General features: G+C 42.0%; 1 protein-coding gene across 1 annotated transcript in view; it reads left to right on the top strand.

Annotated features, from left to right (window-relative positions):
* Positions 1-9,607: 9,607 nt before the first annotated feature.
* WDR49 (WD repeat domain 49) overlaps positions 9,608-19,175 on the top strand; it is a 180,397-nt gene continuing 170,829 nt past the window's right edge. Inside the window, exon 1 of the mRNA XM_036755673.1 lies at positions 9,608-9,757. Within this exon, the coding sequence (XP_036611568.1) occupies positions 9,608-9,757 (150 nt within the window). The remainder of the gene's footprint in view (positions 9,758-19,175) is intronic.

Here is a 19,175-nt window from a genome sequence, read left to right as displayed (position 1 = left end):
AGCCCAGCACTGAACACCTTCAATTAAGAAGTATAATATAGATGATGAGACAGCAGAGGAAATGAGAAAAAGTGTTCAGACAGTTAGGAGGAGGACCAGGAGATAATGATGGCATGAAAACCCAGAGAGGTGAGAACGTGCAGGAAGAGGGTGTGTGTGTGTGTGTGTGTGTGTGTGTGTGTGTGAGAGAGAGAGAGAGTGAGAGAGAGTGAGAGAGAAGAGAAGAGAAGAGAAGAGAAGAGAAGAGAAGAGAAGAGAAGAGAAGAGAAGAGAAGAGAAGAGAAGAGAAGAGAAAAGAAGAGAAGAGATACAGAGACAGAGAGACAGAGAGGATTGAGGAGAAAAGAGAAAATTTGGAATAACTTCTTTGGGGAGTGAGATAGGAAATCAATTAGGGAAGGATTTCACTGCCTTGATTCAGTGAGAGCCCAGCTGAGACTAGAGAGCCTGAATTTGTAAGGTAGAGGCAGCATAATTGTGAGATTTCCTCTGACTGCCTTCAGTGCCTATGGGTAGGAGTGATAGAGGCAGAGGGTGTGAGGTCTGGGAAGACAAGAACTGCCATAGAGCCAGTGGTTAAGAGATTTAAGAGCAGAGGACCACGTAGAGTTAAAGTGGCTTAGACTGAGATTGGAGGGAGAGCAGAGGACCACGTAGAGTTAAAGTGGCTTAGACTGAGATTGGAGGGAGAGCAGAGGACCACGTAGAGTTAAAGTGGCTTAGACTGAGATTGGAGGGAGAGCAGAGGACCACGTAGAGTTAAAGTGGCTTAGATTGAGATTGGAGGGAGAGCAGAGGACCACGTAGAGTTAAAGTGGCTTAGACTGAGATTGGAGGGAGAGCAGAGGACCATGTAGAGTTAAAGTGGCTTAGATTGAGATTGGAGGGAGAGCAGAGGACCATGTAGAGTTAAAGTGGCTTAGATCGAGATTGGAGGGAGAGCAGAGGACCACGTAGAGTTAAAGTGGCTAACTTTGAGATTGGAGGGAGGGAAGATAAAGTCAGAGTAATGGTCTGAGATAGTATTGAGACTGGCTGGATTGGAGGTCTCAATGAGGACAAAGAATGGGCGTAGGAGACACAAGGCACAGGGAGAAATGGAATGATAAGTGACTAGGATCAGATGAGGGAATGCCAGAGTTTTTAGTGGAGCATATAGGGGCACTGTTGAGGTCTAGATTATCACCATCCTCTCAAGTGGCTGAGGTAGAATGAAGGAGTAGGTCATGGGACTGAGGGTGGCTGAGGAACCAGGAGGTGAGGGAACTTAAAAGGCATCTCTATGAATATTAAAGTGTCTCAGTCTAAAGGCAGGAGGTGGGGAGGAGAGTAAGATGGTGAACCAGGGGCTGAATCCTTAAAAGGAGGGCAGATGCCTTGTGGGTCAGCATCCTATACCCATTATAATTTGCATAGATTATTAAAATATAATTGAAAGTACTTCAAAGGCATAAAGGTTGCTGAGTAAAGGAAGGAAAGGGAGAGCTTAGAAGGGAGAATGGCCACAAGGAGTAGCCTAACTCCTCCTCAAGGACCGGCATGTCATGGGGTGTGTGGTAAAAGGCACAGGCAAGGCTGGACTCAGTACCTTCAGAGGAGAGCCAGAGCAGAAGGAAGGAGTGGGTGAGAAAGAGTCTAAAATGAGTGGGAGTTTGTTTATTAAGAAATGTGAATTTCAGAGGGCTCAGTGAAAGAGAAGAGCAGGGTTGGAGTGGGATATTGATAGGATAGAATTGAAGAGGATAGGGATGAGACAACTGGAAGAAGGGACTGGTCCATACTTTTTTCATAAGTGGCGGTGATGGCTTAGTAGGAGCATAGAGAAGGAAACAAGAGAAGCCGTAGTGTGGTATGATAGTGGGTGACCGACGAATGGTGAATCTCAGTCTCCCAGGGGTATTGCACAGGGAGGCTGGCCCAGCTTGGGTCTTCCTCCTCCAGGGTGATTGGTTGGGTTGGGATGGTGGGGAAGTAGGGGTGGGCTGAGATCCCAGCATTCAGAGACTACAGCTTTGAGCCTGAGTCTGGATATAGCTGTTCCTATACCCCCTCTCAGGTGGCCAGTGGAGAGAATGGGGCAGCACCTTCTCTGCCACAGAGTTGCCCAAGAAAGTGACTTGCCAAGGTAACACAGCCAGTATGTTTCAGAGTTGGGAATTAAGTCCAAGTCTTTCTTGCTTTGAGGCAGGTTCTCTAACCACTAAGCTACCTTACCTGTCAATATCATAAGCTAACGCAGGTAAAGCTCTTTGAAAATGCTCAAGAACTATTGAAATGTCAGCTATCATGATCCTCAGCTTTCTTATCCCAGCTCCTTAGAAGCACCAGGCCCTGCCTCATCTGATTGATTGGATAACTCCAGGTCCTACACAACTTTTGACTCTGAGGGTTTCTGTACACGTGTGTGCTCAATACCAAGATGCTTCGAATAAACCATTCCTGAGGTGCACTTAGATTTGAATACAGTGCCCTTCCTGAAAGATACAATATGAAAGAATTCTAGAGTTAAATCCAGTGTTTATCAGATAAAGACCTTCCTCTTCAGGATTTCCTAAATGTCAATCACGAAGATGAATTCACTTCAATTCAACTCAGTTCAATTTAAACACCTATGGTATGCAAGATACTATAAGTACTGAGGATATAAAGAAAAAAATATCCCTGTCCTCAAGGAGCTTATGTTTAACTGTAGGGAAAAAAACATATAAACAGATAATAAATGCAAAATATTTTCCAAGTAAATACAAAGTAATTTTGAGGGGAGGGGTAAAGGATTAACCATCTGAGGAGGGAGAAGGATAGGCCTTCTATAGGAAGTGGGATTTGAGCCAAGCCCTAAATGGGAGCAGGAATTCCAAGGAATGGTGTGATGAGGGAGAACATTCCAAGCACAGAAGGTCTTCTCTTCATCCAAGGTATGACAAGTAGTTCAGTTTGGTTGGAATGTCTAGAAAGATAGGCTACCAGTCTTGTTTAGAATTATAGATCCATATTACTGTTAACACTCAGAGCTAAGACCTACTATTAAAACCTCACTAAATTTGAATTAACCATAGGAAGGGCAATCTGAAATCATATTTTAAGGTGAATATCTTTTTTCTAACTCTCAAGTATGTTTTTGCTGTTGTTTAGTTGTTCGTTAGTCTCATCTGACTCTCTGTAACTGAATTTGGGGTTTTCCTGGCAAAAATACTAGAGTGGTTTGCCTTTTCCTTCTCCAGCTCATTTTAAAGATGAGGAAATTGAGGGCAAACAGGGTTAGGTTAAGTGACTTTCCCAGGGTCACACAGCTAGGAAGCATCTGAGGTCAGATTTGAACTCGAGAAGACAAAGTCTTTCTGACTTCTGGCCTGGTGCTCTATCCACAGTGCTACCTAGCTGCCCCTTTCAAGTATACACATACCTTTGTTCAAACTAATCAAAGCAATCCACTTTTGGAAGAACTGTAAGCAATGAGAGCCTGGAAGTCTTTTGATGATCGTCATTGAGCCCAAGGCCTACAGTGGGAAGAGTGGCTTAGAGGATAGGGACTCTGGGAGAGCCAGAGTTGGAAGAGTTAGGAAGGAAGCAGTGATCACACAGAACTGGGAAGAGGGGTGGGTGCTTGGAGCTTTGCTAGATAGACCTCTTCTTTGTAGGAAAAATGATGAGGTTGCATTAAATGACCAGAGATTTGATTAGACAAAGAATTTATTAAGTTCATACTGCATCTGGGAATACAGATACCAAGCAAAAAAAAAAGTCAGTCTCTGGCCTCAAAGTACTTACATTCTACTGTGGAAGACAACACGAAAAAAGGAGCTTACAGATTCTCACCAATCAAAGAAGGTAGCTGAAAAGATTGAGGTCATTATCATCATTATTAAATTATAATTATTTTATTCATTATTATTAAATTATAATTATTTTCTGGGTCTGAGATTTCATTGGCATAGGTGCAGGGGTGGGGAACCTGTGGCTTCAAGGCCACATCATTAGACAGGTAGGGAAATGGAGGTCTAGAGATGACTTGTGCAGTCATTCAGGTAGTATTAGCAGCAGGCCTCAAGTCCGAGCCTACCAACTCCAGGCCTTGCCTCTTTTCCATTACCCCAACACCAAATTTCTTACAAAGAAAAACAATAAAATGTAATCCACTTTAGGATGCCTTGACAGTAACGATTTCAAATAGGATAATTTAGTGGAAATAATCCAGTAACAATATGATTTATTTCCCTAGCTATTTATTTTAGCTGCTCATTAGCCTTAGTTTCTAACAACCACAAGCAGAGTTACTCTGTGTATCCCCTACAAGCTAAGTAGGCCAGGCTGCCTTTGAGCCTTGGAATAATTAGTGATATGTGGGATGAGTCTGTGGGATACCTGGTTCTCAGGATGTATCCTCGTGGAATGTTTTCTCCTCATTAGTGACTGGTACTAAAGCTAAGCCTGACTCTTCCTTCCTCGGAATCTCTCTCTCTAAAATACTGAGTGACCATTTAAGAAGCTGACCCAGATGGCCTTCCAAGTTACCACAAACTTCATTGCTGGCACTGTGAGTCTTGTTCCCAACTGGAGGCAATTGAGTACAATTTATATAGCATTCTGGCTTTTAAAGAAAAACACAAAATCCTTCTAACTGGATATAAAGTGTGGTTGCTGGTTCTATCACGAATGGAAGAGGGTCAGAGCAATATCCATCTCCTTGTAACTGAAAGATGTCTGCTGGCTCCCTCTGTCATGGAGCAGCTGAGAACATGGACCAAGATCAGGAGACAGCCTTGTAAAGGCATAGGGACAGAAGGTGGAGTTTTGTGCCTTGAGGATTGGAATGGCAAGTGGAATGATATGTCTGGATGGTGGAGTATGGGGAGGGAATCATGTCAGAAGTCTGCAAAGACAGGCAGGGGCCAGGATTTGAGCACATGGCCAAGCTTGACAACATGTTCCACACCCATAGGGAAGGGAGGCGATTTTCTCATCTCTTCTTGGAGGCTGAGATTGGTCATTATAATTACACAGCTGAGAACTGAATTTTATTGAATTACTTTTCAATATTTTGCTTCTCTCAGCATCCTAATGAGCTCTAATTTATTCCTACTTTATAATGTCATATTTCTAGAACGTTTTAAGGTTTACCAGGCTCTCTTCACAGCAGCCCTGGGATATAAGCAGTGCATGCATAATTAACTCAATCACAATTGAGCTCTGCAATGGCTTCCCATTAAGTGAGATGACGCCTAAACCCAGGTGTCCTGGCTCCAGGGCCCACATTTTTTCCCACAACACCATTCGGTCTTTATTGTGTGTGTGCAGGAAGTGAGGTGAAGGGAAATAAGAAGGAAGGTAAGGCTTTGGACATTGGCTCTGGAGTCAGAAGCTGTGGTTCAGTTGTTTTTCAGTCGTGTCTGACTCTTCCTGACTCCATTTGGGGTTTCCTTAGCAAAGACACTGGAGTGGTTCACTGTGTCCTGGGTTCAAAAACTGGCTCTGCCTCCTGTTGCCTGTGTGATCTTGAGTAAGTCTCATTTTCTCTTCTAGCTCTGAATCCATTATCCCATAATTATATCCTATAAATATTCTATCTACATATTCTCCAGGCCTCAGTTTCCTTCTTTTTTAAAGGAGGAGCTTGGACTAGTATTATAGAAAACAGAGCTCGATACAACACTGGACTTGGAGTTGGAAATGACCTGGGTTCAAATCCCACCTCAAATACTCAGGTACTGTGTTGGGCCCACTTCACCTCTGAATCTCAGCTATAAAATGTTGAGAACAATGGCACCTGGCTCCCAGGGTTACTCTGAGGATCAAATAAGATAATACACATAAAACATATGTGTAAGCCTTCAAAGACAGGGAGTAGAAGCCTGATTAGGATGGCATAAGGACCTTCCGCACAATTACCTTTTATCTGGTGAGGGCAGCACTCAGAGTTTAGCAGCCACAGGCTTGAGTTTGGCACTTCTGGCCCAAAGTACCCAGAGCATAAGTAGGTGGGCAGAGTCAGTCAGGATGTTTCAGACAGGATTTCATCCAGAACCTTCCTGGTTCTGGGGCAGGGGGGCAGCACAGAGGATAGAGTACTAAAGACCTGAGCTCAAATCCTGCCTCAGGCACTTACCAATCAAGCAACCCTGTGCAAGTCACTTCACCCTGTTTGCCTCAGTTTCCTCATCCGTGAAATGAGCCGGAGAAGAAAATGGCAAACCATTTCAGCATCTTTACCAAGAAAACCCCAGATGGGGGTCATGAGGAGCTGTACACAGCCAAAAATGACTGAACTTGCTGGTCCTGACCATCCACTGTGCTGCACTGACCCTGGTGAGCTTACAGTCATTTGGGAATGTCAGCTATGATGGTGACAATAATAGTCATTTTATGGAAGTCTGAGGCCTTGTCTGCCTCCCATAGCTCCCTGGATAGGTTATCCTTCATCCTTAGAATATAAGCTTCTTGAAGGTGGGAACCGACCTTTTTGCTTATATTTGTATCTCCAGTCCTTAGCACAGGGCCTGACACCTAGCAGGTGATTAATAAATGCTTGTTAATTGGTAGACTGACTGACTGTAAAAGTCTGATTGTGTTTTTCCCAAATTCCTCCCCTCCCCCCTCCACTCTCTCAGGGGCATTTTCTGAAATTGAAAGGATGGTCTCTAAATTTCTGTCCAGTTCTAAATCCCACGATTCAGTAAGTGAATTGGGAATCATTGGCCACAGAGTTGAGAAGGACTCTAAGAGGTAACTAACAAACAAACAAACAATATGTGTATGATGTATGTGTGTATGTATATATAAATACATATATATGTGTACAAGTATGGTATGAAGTATATATGACAGCCTTTTATAATTATATACACACTTGCACATGTATACATATAGATATAAACACACACACACACACACACACACACACACACACACACACACACATATATATATATGTACCTGTTTAAAGTGTGCAAAAAACCTCATTTTCCATAAATTCTCTCAGCTGAGGGTGTCAATAGCCCTAGGAGGAGGGTTTTCCTTCTGACTTTTTGTTTCACACTCATGATTTCCTCAATGTTGGTAGTTTCCAGTGAAGAACTTCCTCTGAGAAGTGGATATGGTTTAGCAACTTTTCTGCAGCCCTATGTTCCCAGAAAGCTGCCTGGGGCACTGGGAGGTGCCAGGTTCCCGCAGCCCAGAAGCAGCCAGGCAGATTTTGAACTCATCTTCCTGATTGAGGTCAGCTCTCTGGAGGCTAGGTACACTACAATAGGGATCATCCTCATACATCTACCCCTAGCAGAATGTAATCTCTTTGAGGGGAGGGACTGTTATACTTTGCGTTTTTATCACTGGGACAAAGCTTTACAAACATTATCTCATTTGGCCTTCTTGGGTAGAAGCTATCATCATCATTTTACAGAAGAGACGAAGTGACTTTCCCAGGGTCATTGAGCTAGGAAGTGTCAAAGGCAGAATTTGAACCCAGATTTCCTGACTCCCATCCAGCGCTCTTTCTTTCTTCTTTCCCTCAGTCTATATAAGGTACCACACCCTTACCTGCTGGTGCTCTGCCCAGTTTTTAATCTCTGAAACATTTTTTTCCCCTTTTCTCTTAAGAGCCAGCCTTAACCCCAAATCCTCCTGGCTCTCATTGATTGGCCAATAGTAGGTCCCACGACCTACTTGGTCTGTTGAGGCCCTGACTGGCTCAGAATGAATGTAAATAATAATTGTTTCTGTTTGGGACAGAAACCCCAAGAGTTTTCCCCTCCCAGAACTAATTTTTTTTTTTTTTAAATAGGCCATTCTTTGCCTCATTTCTTCTTAAGCCTTAGTCACTGAATAGGCATTGCCTCAGTGAAACTCAGACTGGCTAAAGACCTTTAGCTTGAAAAGGCCAAGGTCTCCCACTGCATCCAAAGCCATCTCCAGTCATCCTGTTCTATATCTGGCTGATGGCTCCAGAGGAGAAAGTGAGGCTGGTGACTTTGCACAGCCCTGCCTCACTTAAATCCAATTCATTTGCATGTCATGGCATCACCTCCCTGAAGTCATAGTCCTCATTGAGAAGGAAGGACAAACAGCAGTCCAGCACTCTTTCCAGTGCCCCACAAAGCAACCTGCCCTTCCTTCAGGTGAGTTAGGGTGTTTTTATTCCCTTAGCTGGTAGTGGCAGCAAGGAGGGATAGGCTCATTATCTAGGAATAGAAGAATTTGTTGCATAGAAAAAAAAACAGGCAGCATTTTATTCTTTTCCCTTCGGCTAGCTCTTCTTTTTCATATTTCTCAGGATCATCTTCTCTTGTCTGGGACTTACTAAAAAATGAATGGAGTGAATTTCCCTGCTTTTTAAACCTGGCACTGTCGTCTATACCCTCCTACCTTCAACTCAGTCATCAGTCATTAGTCGTTAGGAGGAAGAAAGAGAAAAAGGGAAGTTTTAGGCGCCTTTATAAAGGTTGCCAGGAAACCTGCAGGGGCCCCAAGACCAGATGAAACAAACAACTTGAAGCTTTGTTTAGGAGGGGAGAGGCTGCCACTGTGGGCATCCAGTGTGCGCTCCTGGGGAGGAAAATGGAGGCTCTGATCACAGCAGACTAGTAGCAGCGGGGTAAGACAACTGATTTTGGAAATTCCCCTTTCAAATGCGTTTCCAAGGAGGATTAGAAGCTGGTTCCCTGAGTCAGCAGCTGCATGCAGGAGACAGAACAGTTTTAACCAAGCCAGGTTCAGCAAAGTAGAAGCATGACAAAAGTCTTTACTGAGAATTTGCAAAATGAACTTTGGTAGGAGATAGCAGTGGGACTGGGGTTAAGGCTTTTCTTATCTTCCCTCCCTCCTTTCTCTTTCTCCCTCCCCTCTCCTCTCTCCTCTCTCTCTCTCTCACTCTTTTCTTTCTTTCCTTCTCTTTCTTTCTTCTTTCTTCTTCTTTCTTTCTTTCTTCTTTTTCTTCTCTTTCTTCGTTCCTTCCTTCCTATTTTTCTTTCTTTCCTTCCTTCTTACCTTTCCTTCCTTCTTTCCTTTCTTCCTTTTTCCTTTCTCCATCCCTCTCTGTCTTCCTTTTCTCTTTCCTTCCTTCCTACCTTCCTACCTTCCTTCTTTCCTTCCTTCCTTCGTATTTTTATTTCTTTCCTTCCTTCTTTCCTTCCTTCCTTTTCCTTTCTCCATCCCTCTCTGTTTTCCTTTTCTCTTTCATTCCTTCCTACCTTCCTTCTTTTCTTTCTTTCTTTCTTCCTTCTTTCCTTCCTCCCTTCCTTCTTTTCTTTCTTTCTTTCTCCCTTCTTTCCTTCCTTTCTTCCTTTTCCTTTCTCCACCCCTCTCTGTCTTCCTTTTCTCCTTCCTTCCTTCTTTCCCTCCCTCCCTCTCTCTTTTCTTTCTTTCCTACTTTCTTCTCACTTTCTTTCTTTCTCTCTCTTTCTTTCCATCTCTAGTTCTTAGCACTGTACTTGGTACGTTGTACATACTTAATACATGTTTGTTGAGTGAATTAAATTGTACTTACTTGAATCCATTGGAATTTTTTTTTGAGAGTTCTGTTGCCAAACTTTAGTTCTCTGAAATGTACCTTCTGGAGGAAAATAAGAACCATATATGAAGAAAGTGAAGATTTCCAAGAAGAAATAGCATCATCATGAATTATCAAAATGTTCCACTTCTGGAAAATGTTGAGCCTGGACCTCAGACATTTTCCAAAACAAAAGGTGATGAGAAAGGTGGAGCAGAGCCCCTTGAAAGCCAACTCAATGTTGATGACTTTATGAAAATACAGAGCGTATTTGAGGTAAGTGTTGGTGTCAGTAACTGAATAAGGAAGTTTGAGTGGATTATGGGAAAACAGTAGGAAATAGAGGGAATGCCTCTAAGTGGGTGAGCACAGGAAATTGCATAGAGTAGATCTTTAATAAGTGATGCATGGTGGACCGAGGTCTAGGAAGCGTCCTTTGAGCCTGGATTGGCCATCATCCACTTTCTGTCTTTGTCCCCTGGGCACTATTTCTTCCTGCAAGCATAATGTTTAGTTTAAGATTATTGTCTATGAGGATGAAGCCAGTTTTCAGGAGGACTTGACAAGATATATTTTTGGTAACTGCCATCCTACTGAAGGCAAGACAGGAATGTGAGGGTTTATGTCAATAACGATGCACTTTTCTTGCAACTAGAATTAGGGAAAAGGCTCCCCTTAAATCACATCCTGGAAGGAAATCCTCTGGCCACATCCTTTTTTGACCACTGTAAGCCCTTCCCCAAATGATGACTTTGTGTTGTGCTGGGCAAAATCAGTAACTGACATAAGGCTCCAAGTCTCCCAGATCAAGCATAGGAAGTTTAAAGCCACTAATATTACTAGTGATTTTTGTAAGTCTCTGTTGAAGAGACAAGTCTAAGTTCCAAAAGTTCCTTTTTACATAGCTCACTGAATTAACTTGGAATTTGGCAATCACACTAAATGAACAAGTTACTTTTTAATGACTTTTAGGCCAATCCAGTGGTATGGAGAAGTGCTCTTCAGAATCTTAAAATAGAGCTGGGTATGAATCTCCATTTCTTCCAGTTCATTATGTTTTCCAAAGTGTGAACCAGGGGATACTGGAGGTCCTTTGAGGGTGCCCCAGAGCATTTACATTAATTTGAAACAGACTTTGGAATGCAACCTTAGAACAACCTGAGAAGCTAAGGCTTATGGATCCATTGCCATGTAATTGGTACCTAATTTAATCTGTTATTAGCTGCCTTAGACACGTCGTACTTTCTTGCAAACGTTCAATTACATACTCTGTTAGGAAATGTTTCAGAATCTCCCTCTGCTTCTTTCCTCAGCTGTCACAATGGTGTCAAGCATCCTATTATCACATACTCCATCATATTTACAGCCCACCTTCCAAACTCTCTCTAGCACTTTCTCAACTAACTCTTTACATATTTGCCAAGTCAACCAAGGCTGTTTGATGCAGAGACATCAATGAAGCTCATGCCCAGTGCACAAAATGAGCTTGGCATGTTTTGATAGACATAGCAAATATTTTGACAGCTTGAGAACATTCAGAGAAAAGAAAGCAGCAAATGATGACAGCTTCTCCCCATGAATGAACAGCTGTCTGGCAGTTTGGTTCAGATGCTAAGAATACAAAGCATTGGGAACTGGGGTCTCTTTCCTGGGTTAATATTCTAAAATGGAAGAGATAGTGTGAGTGCTACTCACTTGTTGGCTTGTCATTCAAGTCCCTCCACCGTCTGGCTCCAACTTTTCTTTCCAACTTACAATCAATCAATCAACAAATATTTATTAAACATTTACTTCATGAAAGTAGGAAAAGAAGAAAAAAATGAAAAACTCTAAATGACCTCTCCATTTTACAGATGGGGAAACTGAAGCAGGGAAATGTTCAGTGACTTGTTTTGCTTCATAATGGCCATATCTTGTTCAGACACAGTTAAGTATCTAAGGCATCATTTGAACCCAGGACTTCTTGGCTCCAAGTCAACTACTTTCTCCACTATGCCACTCTGATTGTATGTTTTATTGATGATTTTTGTTTTCTAACTTTCTAGCTTCCCCCCATAGCAAAGAGTTAACTACACCAAACAAACTGACCCATCAATCATATCTGACAGTGTTTGTAGAATTCCCTATCCCTGGTCCACTCTCCTATTGTGGGGGCGTGGAACTTATTTCATTACCAGTACTTTGTAATCCAGATTGATTGCACTAATCTGATTTTTGATATCTTTTTGTATTATTTTCCTTTATAACCCACTGGTCATGCATGATTTCTCTCTCGGCTGGGCCTACTTTTGCTCTCCATCACTTTATACATATCTTTCCAAGTTGCTCTGAATCCTTCATATTCACCCATTTCTTATGGCACAAAAATATTCTATTACATTCATCTGCCATTCCCCAGTCAATGGGCACCCATTTTGTTTCCCAGTCATTGCTATAAAAATGACCATAATAGTGATTTGGGTATCCATGGGATCTCACCTTTTTCTGACCCTATTTTCGAAGTGTTGGTTCAGAGGACCATGACTGACAGACAGGGGAGGAAAATAGTGCATGACCCATAAATAACATCTGTGCAGAGATGAGTTTAATAACAGTTTTTTTGGAAAACAAATGATGATTTACAGGTGTGTTTTAAACAAAGGGAAGTCCATCCATTCTGAGTTATTTGGAGGCTATTCTGAAGCCAGTCCTAAAAATGAGGCCCCTCAGCCAACACTATTGCTGAGACCAGTATGGATATGGAGAGCAAGACCATGTTTAGATGAAGCCCTGCCATCTGTTTAGACCCCAAGGCCACAGGTGCAGTTTGTTGTTAAAGGAAAAATTGTACTGAGAGGCTGTTCTGTAACACGGAGAGCTAAAAACAAGGATCTGTGGTTCAGACACTACAAAAATTCTCTTTGAACAGCCAGATGTTAGCGGCTGATTCTGACCCCTTGGGGTCCTAGCTTTTTCTTGCAGCCTTTATTTTAGTACTGGAAAGAGAGATGCCCGGAATTAGATGAAGTTCCATTTTCTTAAGCACAAGTGTCAATATTAGTCATCAACTAAATGGAAACTGTGCCATTAAACCATGTGGCAAATGTTTTATGTATATTTACAGATGAAATATATTTCAATATGGCATATTAGTTAAGACACCATTTGGTGGTTAGGGAAGCAGTGATTAGGAAACAGTGTGAAGCAATAGATAGAGTGCTAGACTTGGAGTCAGGAAGACCTGAGTTTGAATCTCAACTTAAACACTTACTAGCTACGTGATCTTGGACAAGTCATTTACCTCTGTCTACCTCAATTTCTTCCGTGAAATGGGGGTGATGGTGTTTTCAACTCAGTGATCTCCAAGGTCCCTCCCAGCTCTGTATCTGTGATCCTATGGCACCGTCAAAAAGCAATGACTCCTAGTGTGAACAACAAAGCATGTATCTGTACACATATAAGCACATAATGTATACACTGGTTTTATATATATATATATATATGTATATATGTATATATATGTATATATGTATATATGTATACGTACATATATACACACACACATCCATGCACATACACATACATATATTGATATGGTTGTTGTTCAGTTGTGTTTAACTCTTCACGATCCCAAGGACCATAGCATGGGAATATTGTCCCTGGGGTTTTCTTGGAAAAGCTACTGGAGGGGTTTGCCATTTCTTTCTCCATTGGATTGAAGCAAACAGAGATTAAGTGACATGCCCGGGGTCACACAGCTAATAAGCATCTGAGGATGGATTGGAACTCAGGTCTTCCTGACTTATGGCCCAGTGCTCTATCCACTGAGCCACCCTTCTGCCACATACATATATACATGTATGTTCATATGCACATATACATTTATGCATAGATTCATAATTTGCATATGTAGATTTATGAATATATTTTTATATACACATATATATGAGCTAGGAGTCCCATGGTATCTCTGGGAATTATGTCTTCACCTTATGACTATGAATGCTAGAAAAGTACCAAGCCCTCTATGATTCTCAGAGAACAGCTGCTCTTCTTTACCCCATCTCTGGTTCTCTCTGTCAGTATAAAAGCTGTAGATGTTCAGTGATATCCTTATCTCTGAGCCTACAGTCCACTAAAAACTCCCACCTCCTCCATGAGCTTGCTGTTTTTCACTGAGCCCTAGTCAGGTGATATTAGCTCAATGGAGTCACATGCTTAACCATATACAATGCTTTCCTCTGGAAAATAATCAATAAAAGCAATTAACAGTACACAATAAAATAATAGCCCCTCCAGACCTGGGCCATTTCCAGGGCCTTCACAGTTCGTGGAAATGGACATTCCATTTTGCTTAATCTCCACAGCCTCCCCTTCTATGATCAGGCAAAGGGATGCAGACAATCCAACCAAGTTTATATCCAAAACCTATCTCACATAGTAGGACCATTCATTTATTGAAAATCAAAGACTTCTAGACAAGGAAGCTCTCACAGCATGGGCTATGAACGTGGGGTCTCATGCCAATTGTCACTCATGGCAGTTGATCTTTTTCTATCCTGTCATTGGATGTGACCCTTGACAGCTTGTTGATGACACCAGTTCATTTTTTTTTTCTTGAGCAAGAATGGAGACAAAGACTTGGATAATGGTTCTTTCCACTTTGATTTCCATCTTGCCTGCTCTCTGTCAGCCTGCTCCTGACCGTGAATCTTCTGAGTCAAGTTTCTGGTTGCCAAGAGTCATGTCATTTCCTTCTCAATCTCTAAGTTCTTGACCTTCTCCCCTATTATCATATTAAATCACTTTTGTGTGCACACTCCTTTCTTCCTCCCTACTGAGAACTCAAGCCTAGGTACTTCCAATCTTATAGGGAGAGAGAAAAAAATGAAAGATGTTATATCAGATATAGTTGAGGTCCCTTCCAACTCTGAGATTCTTTGCCATCCCACGATTCTGGATTTCCAGTGAGCCAACTGGAGTGGTTGAATCCTTGGAGATGAACTAAATTAAGTTATCTGGGTTTTGTTCCCCTTCTTTTCAAATAATTGAATCAGAAAAGACATATGTAAGCATGAGCAAGGAGAGGAGAACAGGGTGAGAAAACTTTCATTATTCATAGAATTTCTAGACGGCGGCTTCCTTGACTCTATCTTTTAGTGCTTGGATTGCTTAGGGAAATTAGATAGTCTCTTGAAATTCAGATCATTTGGATTTCAAACATATTTTACATTTTATTAAGAATCCCAAAGCACAGCCCCTTTGGGAGCAAAGAATCTCTGTGCATTACATATTTCATAGCAGAAGTGAGAGGTGGAAATTGTGGCTGGAAAGAAATGGACCTTTTAGAAAGCTGCCTTTGAGAGATGGTGGGAGGTGATGCATCCTCAACCTTGTTCGCTCCCAGTAACATTCAGGCTCTCTCTGCTTTGCTTTCTTTGTGGCCTCCTTATATGTGACAATGACATTATTATTACGGAATTGATTAGCTTAAAAACCATTTTCCCTGACTAATGTCTGTATTGGAAGGCAGAAATAAAGAGATGGCTAATGAGACAGTTATCTGGACTGAACTCAGGAAATAGGAGGTGTGATCACAGCTCCTTGTCAATTGACCCACTAGAGGTTTGACAAGTGGAACTGTTAAACTTGGAGCTGTGAAAAGTCCCTTCAAACCTTCTAGATGTTACAGTGTCTACAGATGGTATTTAATTGATCTTTCTATATGAATGGCAAAACACAACTTCTTTTTAAGTATTGCTGTTTGGGCCACAGAATTACCTCAGCTTGTATGCAAGGAGATTGTGCTTTCCTTTGGTTCAAACAATTCCATTTGATTCAGTGCCATAGACATTTGTCGAGTATTTATTCTGTGCAAAGACAGAAAGGGAACAACACCTGCCTTCAAGGAGCTTCCATTTTACTGGAGGGACCAATAGAATGTAAGCAAAACCCAAAGAGAGTTAAATATCAGTGCCAAAATTGATGACATCCGTAAAAATGGAATTTATAAAACCATATATGAAATAGGACACCTTTCTGCTAAAATTCAAGAGGGTAGAAACAGATCTAGCTGATACTGAGAGTAAAGAGAAAGAGTTTAGGAGGCCAAATTTCAGGCCATATGTATTTCGTAGACTCTCAGAACGGGATCCCTAGTGTTCGAGTTGGAAGGAAGCTTAGAGGTTAGCTCCTCATTTTACAAATATACCTGTATCAGATTATAGAACATAGAACTCTAACATCTACAAGGGAGTTCAAAGGCCATCTGGTCCAATTCTTCCATTTTATAGATGAAGAAACTGAGACCCACAGAGATTAAATGACTTGACAAAAGTTACCCTACCCAGTGAGGGAGTCAAAATTTGAACCTAGGTCTTCTAACTCTGGGCAGTTAGGTGGCACAGTGGATAGAGCACCAGGCTTGGAGTCAAGAAGACCCGAGTTTAAATTCAGTCTCCGATACTTACTAGCAGTGTGACCCTGGGCAAGTCACTTAACCTTGTCTGCCTCAGTTTCCTCATCTGTCAGTGAGCTAGAGAAAGAAATAGCAAAGCACTCTAATATCTCTGCCAAGAAAACCCCAAATGGGGTCATGGAGAGTCAGACACAACTGAAGAACTAAATGACTTCTGACAATGTAATGTTTTCCCCACACATCATACTGAATAACTTCCTGGATAGATCTGGCTAAGTTTTTTGGTTTTCTGATTTCTTTGTCCCTAAAATGAGACAATATAATCTGATTTATTTCACTCATGTGGTCAAGGTGATGAGTGATGTCAGAAGAAGGTAGGTCGGAAAATCAAGACTACTGATAATAGCAGCCCAATATCTAGAATGGCTTTTCCAGCTATTCCTGCCTCTCAATAAAGGGCAATGCTTTGGGAGGTAGGAGTTTGCAGGTTGGCTTCCTGGAAACTCTGGAGGGTTTGCAGTGCTTGGGCAAGTAAAAGAAACCAAGAATAGCCTCTTATTTTATGACCTCTCCCTGTGGAAATTGCTTTTCCTGCTTCAAGGTCTTTCATCTGCCTTCATGAAATCTTCCCTTATTCCTCCAAGCTACAAGGGAACTCTTCCTCTTGGGATCTCCAATTGAGTTTTGTTCAGATATCTCCTACTTATCTATATTCCAACTCATAATTGTCTCTTCATGTATCTAATTGCTTCCCCTTGCCCCCAATAATTTGTGTGCTCCTTGGGGACAAGGACTAGGTTTTATTTCACCTTTGTATCCTTAGAAACCAAGGGAGAAAGAGAGACAGAGACAGAAACACATTGACAGGGAGAGAGATGAAGAAAAATATGGGGGGGGGAAAGAGGGGAGAGAAGGAAAGAGAGAGAGAGAGAGAGAGAGAGAGAGAGAGAGAGAGAGAGAGAGAGAGAGAGAGAGTCTGGACTTGTGATTTCACTGACGTAAAGAACTCTGAGGTGAGCAAACACTCTCAATCTGCATTCATGCCCTACAACTTCATAGAGAATTGCCCAGAGCAGCGGTGTCAAATTCTAATAGAAATGTGTGCCTGTAGCTGCATATTGACTTAGAAAACCACAAATTAGTATTGGCTGTGTCATACTGCATATCTATTTTGTTAAACATTCCCCAATTAATATTTCAATCTGCTTTGAGTTTTGCTGGTTGAGAGTCTGACCAGCCCAGGCTTACACAGCCAAAGGTGGGAGTTGTATTAGGATCATAGGTATCTAATGTTTGCTAGACTGAATTGAACTGTGAGCCACAATGATGGAAAATGAGCCATGGCAGTGTAAGAGTGTTTGGTTTGGAGTCAGAGAACCTGCTTTCAGCCCCCAGCTCAGCAGCCTGAGGAGGTGGTATAGTAGAAAGAATCAGAAAGGAGGATTTAAAGCTTCCCTTAGGAACTTTCAAGCTGTGTGAGCTTGGAAAAATCTTTTAACCTCTCTTAGTCTCTGTTTCTCCATCTGTAAAGTGGGGATGGTAAGAAAAGTGTCCAACTCAGAATTGTTGCAAGGATCAAATGAGATTACACACACACACACACACACACACACACACACACACACACACACACACTCATGCGTGCGTGTCTGTGGATGGGTGGGGGTGTGCAAATGTCCAGTCATTATTTAAATACTCATGTTCTACAGATTTAATATCTTTTGATCCTTGCAACAATCCTTAGAGGTAGCTGTTATTATTATAAAAATTTTAAGGAAACTGAGACAGGCAGAAATTCACACAGCTACAAAATGTAAGAGACCAGATTCAAACTCAGGTCTTCCTGAGTTCCAGAGGCCTACTCTATCTGCTATACCATTTAGCTGCCTCTCTTAGGGCTGAGCAGTCCAGGTTGCTGATGCCTGGGCATTTCTGAGGATGGAGTTGAATGTGGGTTCCTACAGACTGAGTTGGCGCTCTCTCTCCCTCCTTTCCTTTTGCCTCTCAACCTATCTCTTCCCTTCTCCTTTCTCCTTGGCAGCCCTGCATAGAATTTCACACCCAGGGGGTAGATTTAGCTCTGGGAGGACCCGGCTGGCTCTTCAACAAGGCTGGGAGCTTTCTGTTATCAGAAGTATAAAGATGCTTGGCCTAGAAGAAAATGGCCCTAGACTCTTCATTGAAGCCCTTGTGGCCTGTCTGCTGAATTGGCTCTGTAGGAGATGCACAGGAACATAGAACTGTAAGGAACCTTAGAGTACATTCCTTTCTTTTTTACTAATGGGAAGACTGAGGCACAGAGAGGTTAAAAGACTTGCCCAGGGTCACACAGTATCTGAGGCAGGTGGGGCATGAACTCCAATGTTCCAATTCCAATGTCATTTCTATTACACCAAGAGTCGAGTAGTATTTTATTTTAACTCTGCCTTTGAAGTCTATTCTTTTAATTCTGAAGCACTATAGTGATTTTAATTGCGTGTTATAGTCCACAAGTGTTCATTCCATTTTAAAATTCAAACCTGTTGGACTGAGCCTAATTTAGGTTTGGCCATGAGGTTGGGACCACCTTACCTCTCTGATCCCCATTTCCTCATTATGACATAAGGGGGAGTTGGATAAAATGATCTCTAAGCTCCTTTCCAGCTCAGAGTCCTGGGATGGCTAAGATTTCAAACACTGAGCTAATATCTTTTCTACCAAGAATCAATCTGTTGGCAAATCCGGTCAATATCAGAGCTGAAATCTAAACCACAGTTCTTAAAATTATCATAGGCCTAAAGCTGAAGGGGATTTTTGAGATCATTAGTTCAACTCCCTCAATTTACAGTTGAGGAAACTGAGTCCCAGAGAAATGACATGATTTGCTCAAGGTCACACACAGGCGGCAAGTGGTCTTGCTATAATTTGAACCCAGCTTCCCTGCCTTTGTTCTGGGGTACCATGATGCCTACAACCTAGTTTATAAGTAGTAAAAAAATAACATAATGAAAAGCCATGATGGATATTGTCAAGGTGGTAGAGTAGGGAGCCAGACCTAGAATCAGAGGGCCCAAATTTGGATCTCACATCTGCCATCAGTCCCTTTGTGATCGTAGGCTTTACTTACAACAATTCGATTCAGTGACACTCGCCTCCTGGCCATTCCTGGAAAAGATGCTCCTTCTCTGGGCTCTGGCCATTTTCTCTGGCTGTCTCCCATGCCTGGAATGCTCTTCCTCCCCAGCCCTGAGTACTGCCTTCCCTGGCTTCCTTTAAGTCCCAACTAAAATCCTGCCTTCTACAGGAAGCCTTCTCTAC

Source organism: Trichosurus vulpecula, chromosome 4, assembly GCF_011100635.1.
Source record: "Trichosurus vulpecula isolate mTriVul1 chromosome 4, mTriVul1.pri, whole genome shotgun sequence".
NCBI classification, from domain to species: Eukaryota; Metazoa; Chordata; class Mammalia; order Diprotodontia; family Phalangeridae; genus Trichosurus; species Trichosurus vulpecula.
This window is presented reverse-complemented; position numbering and strand designations above follow the sequence as displayed.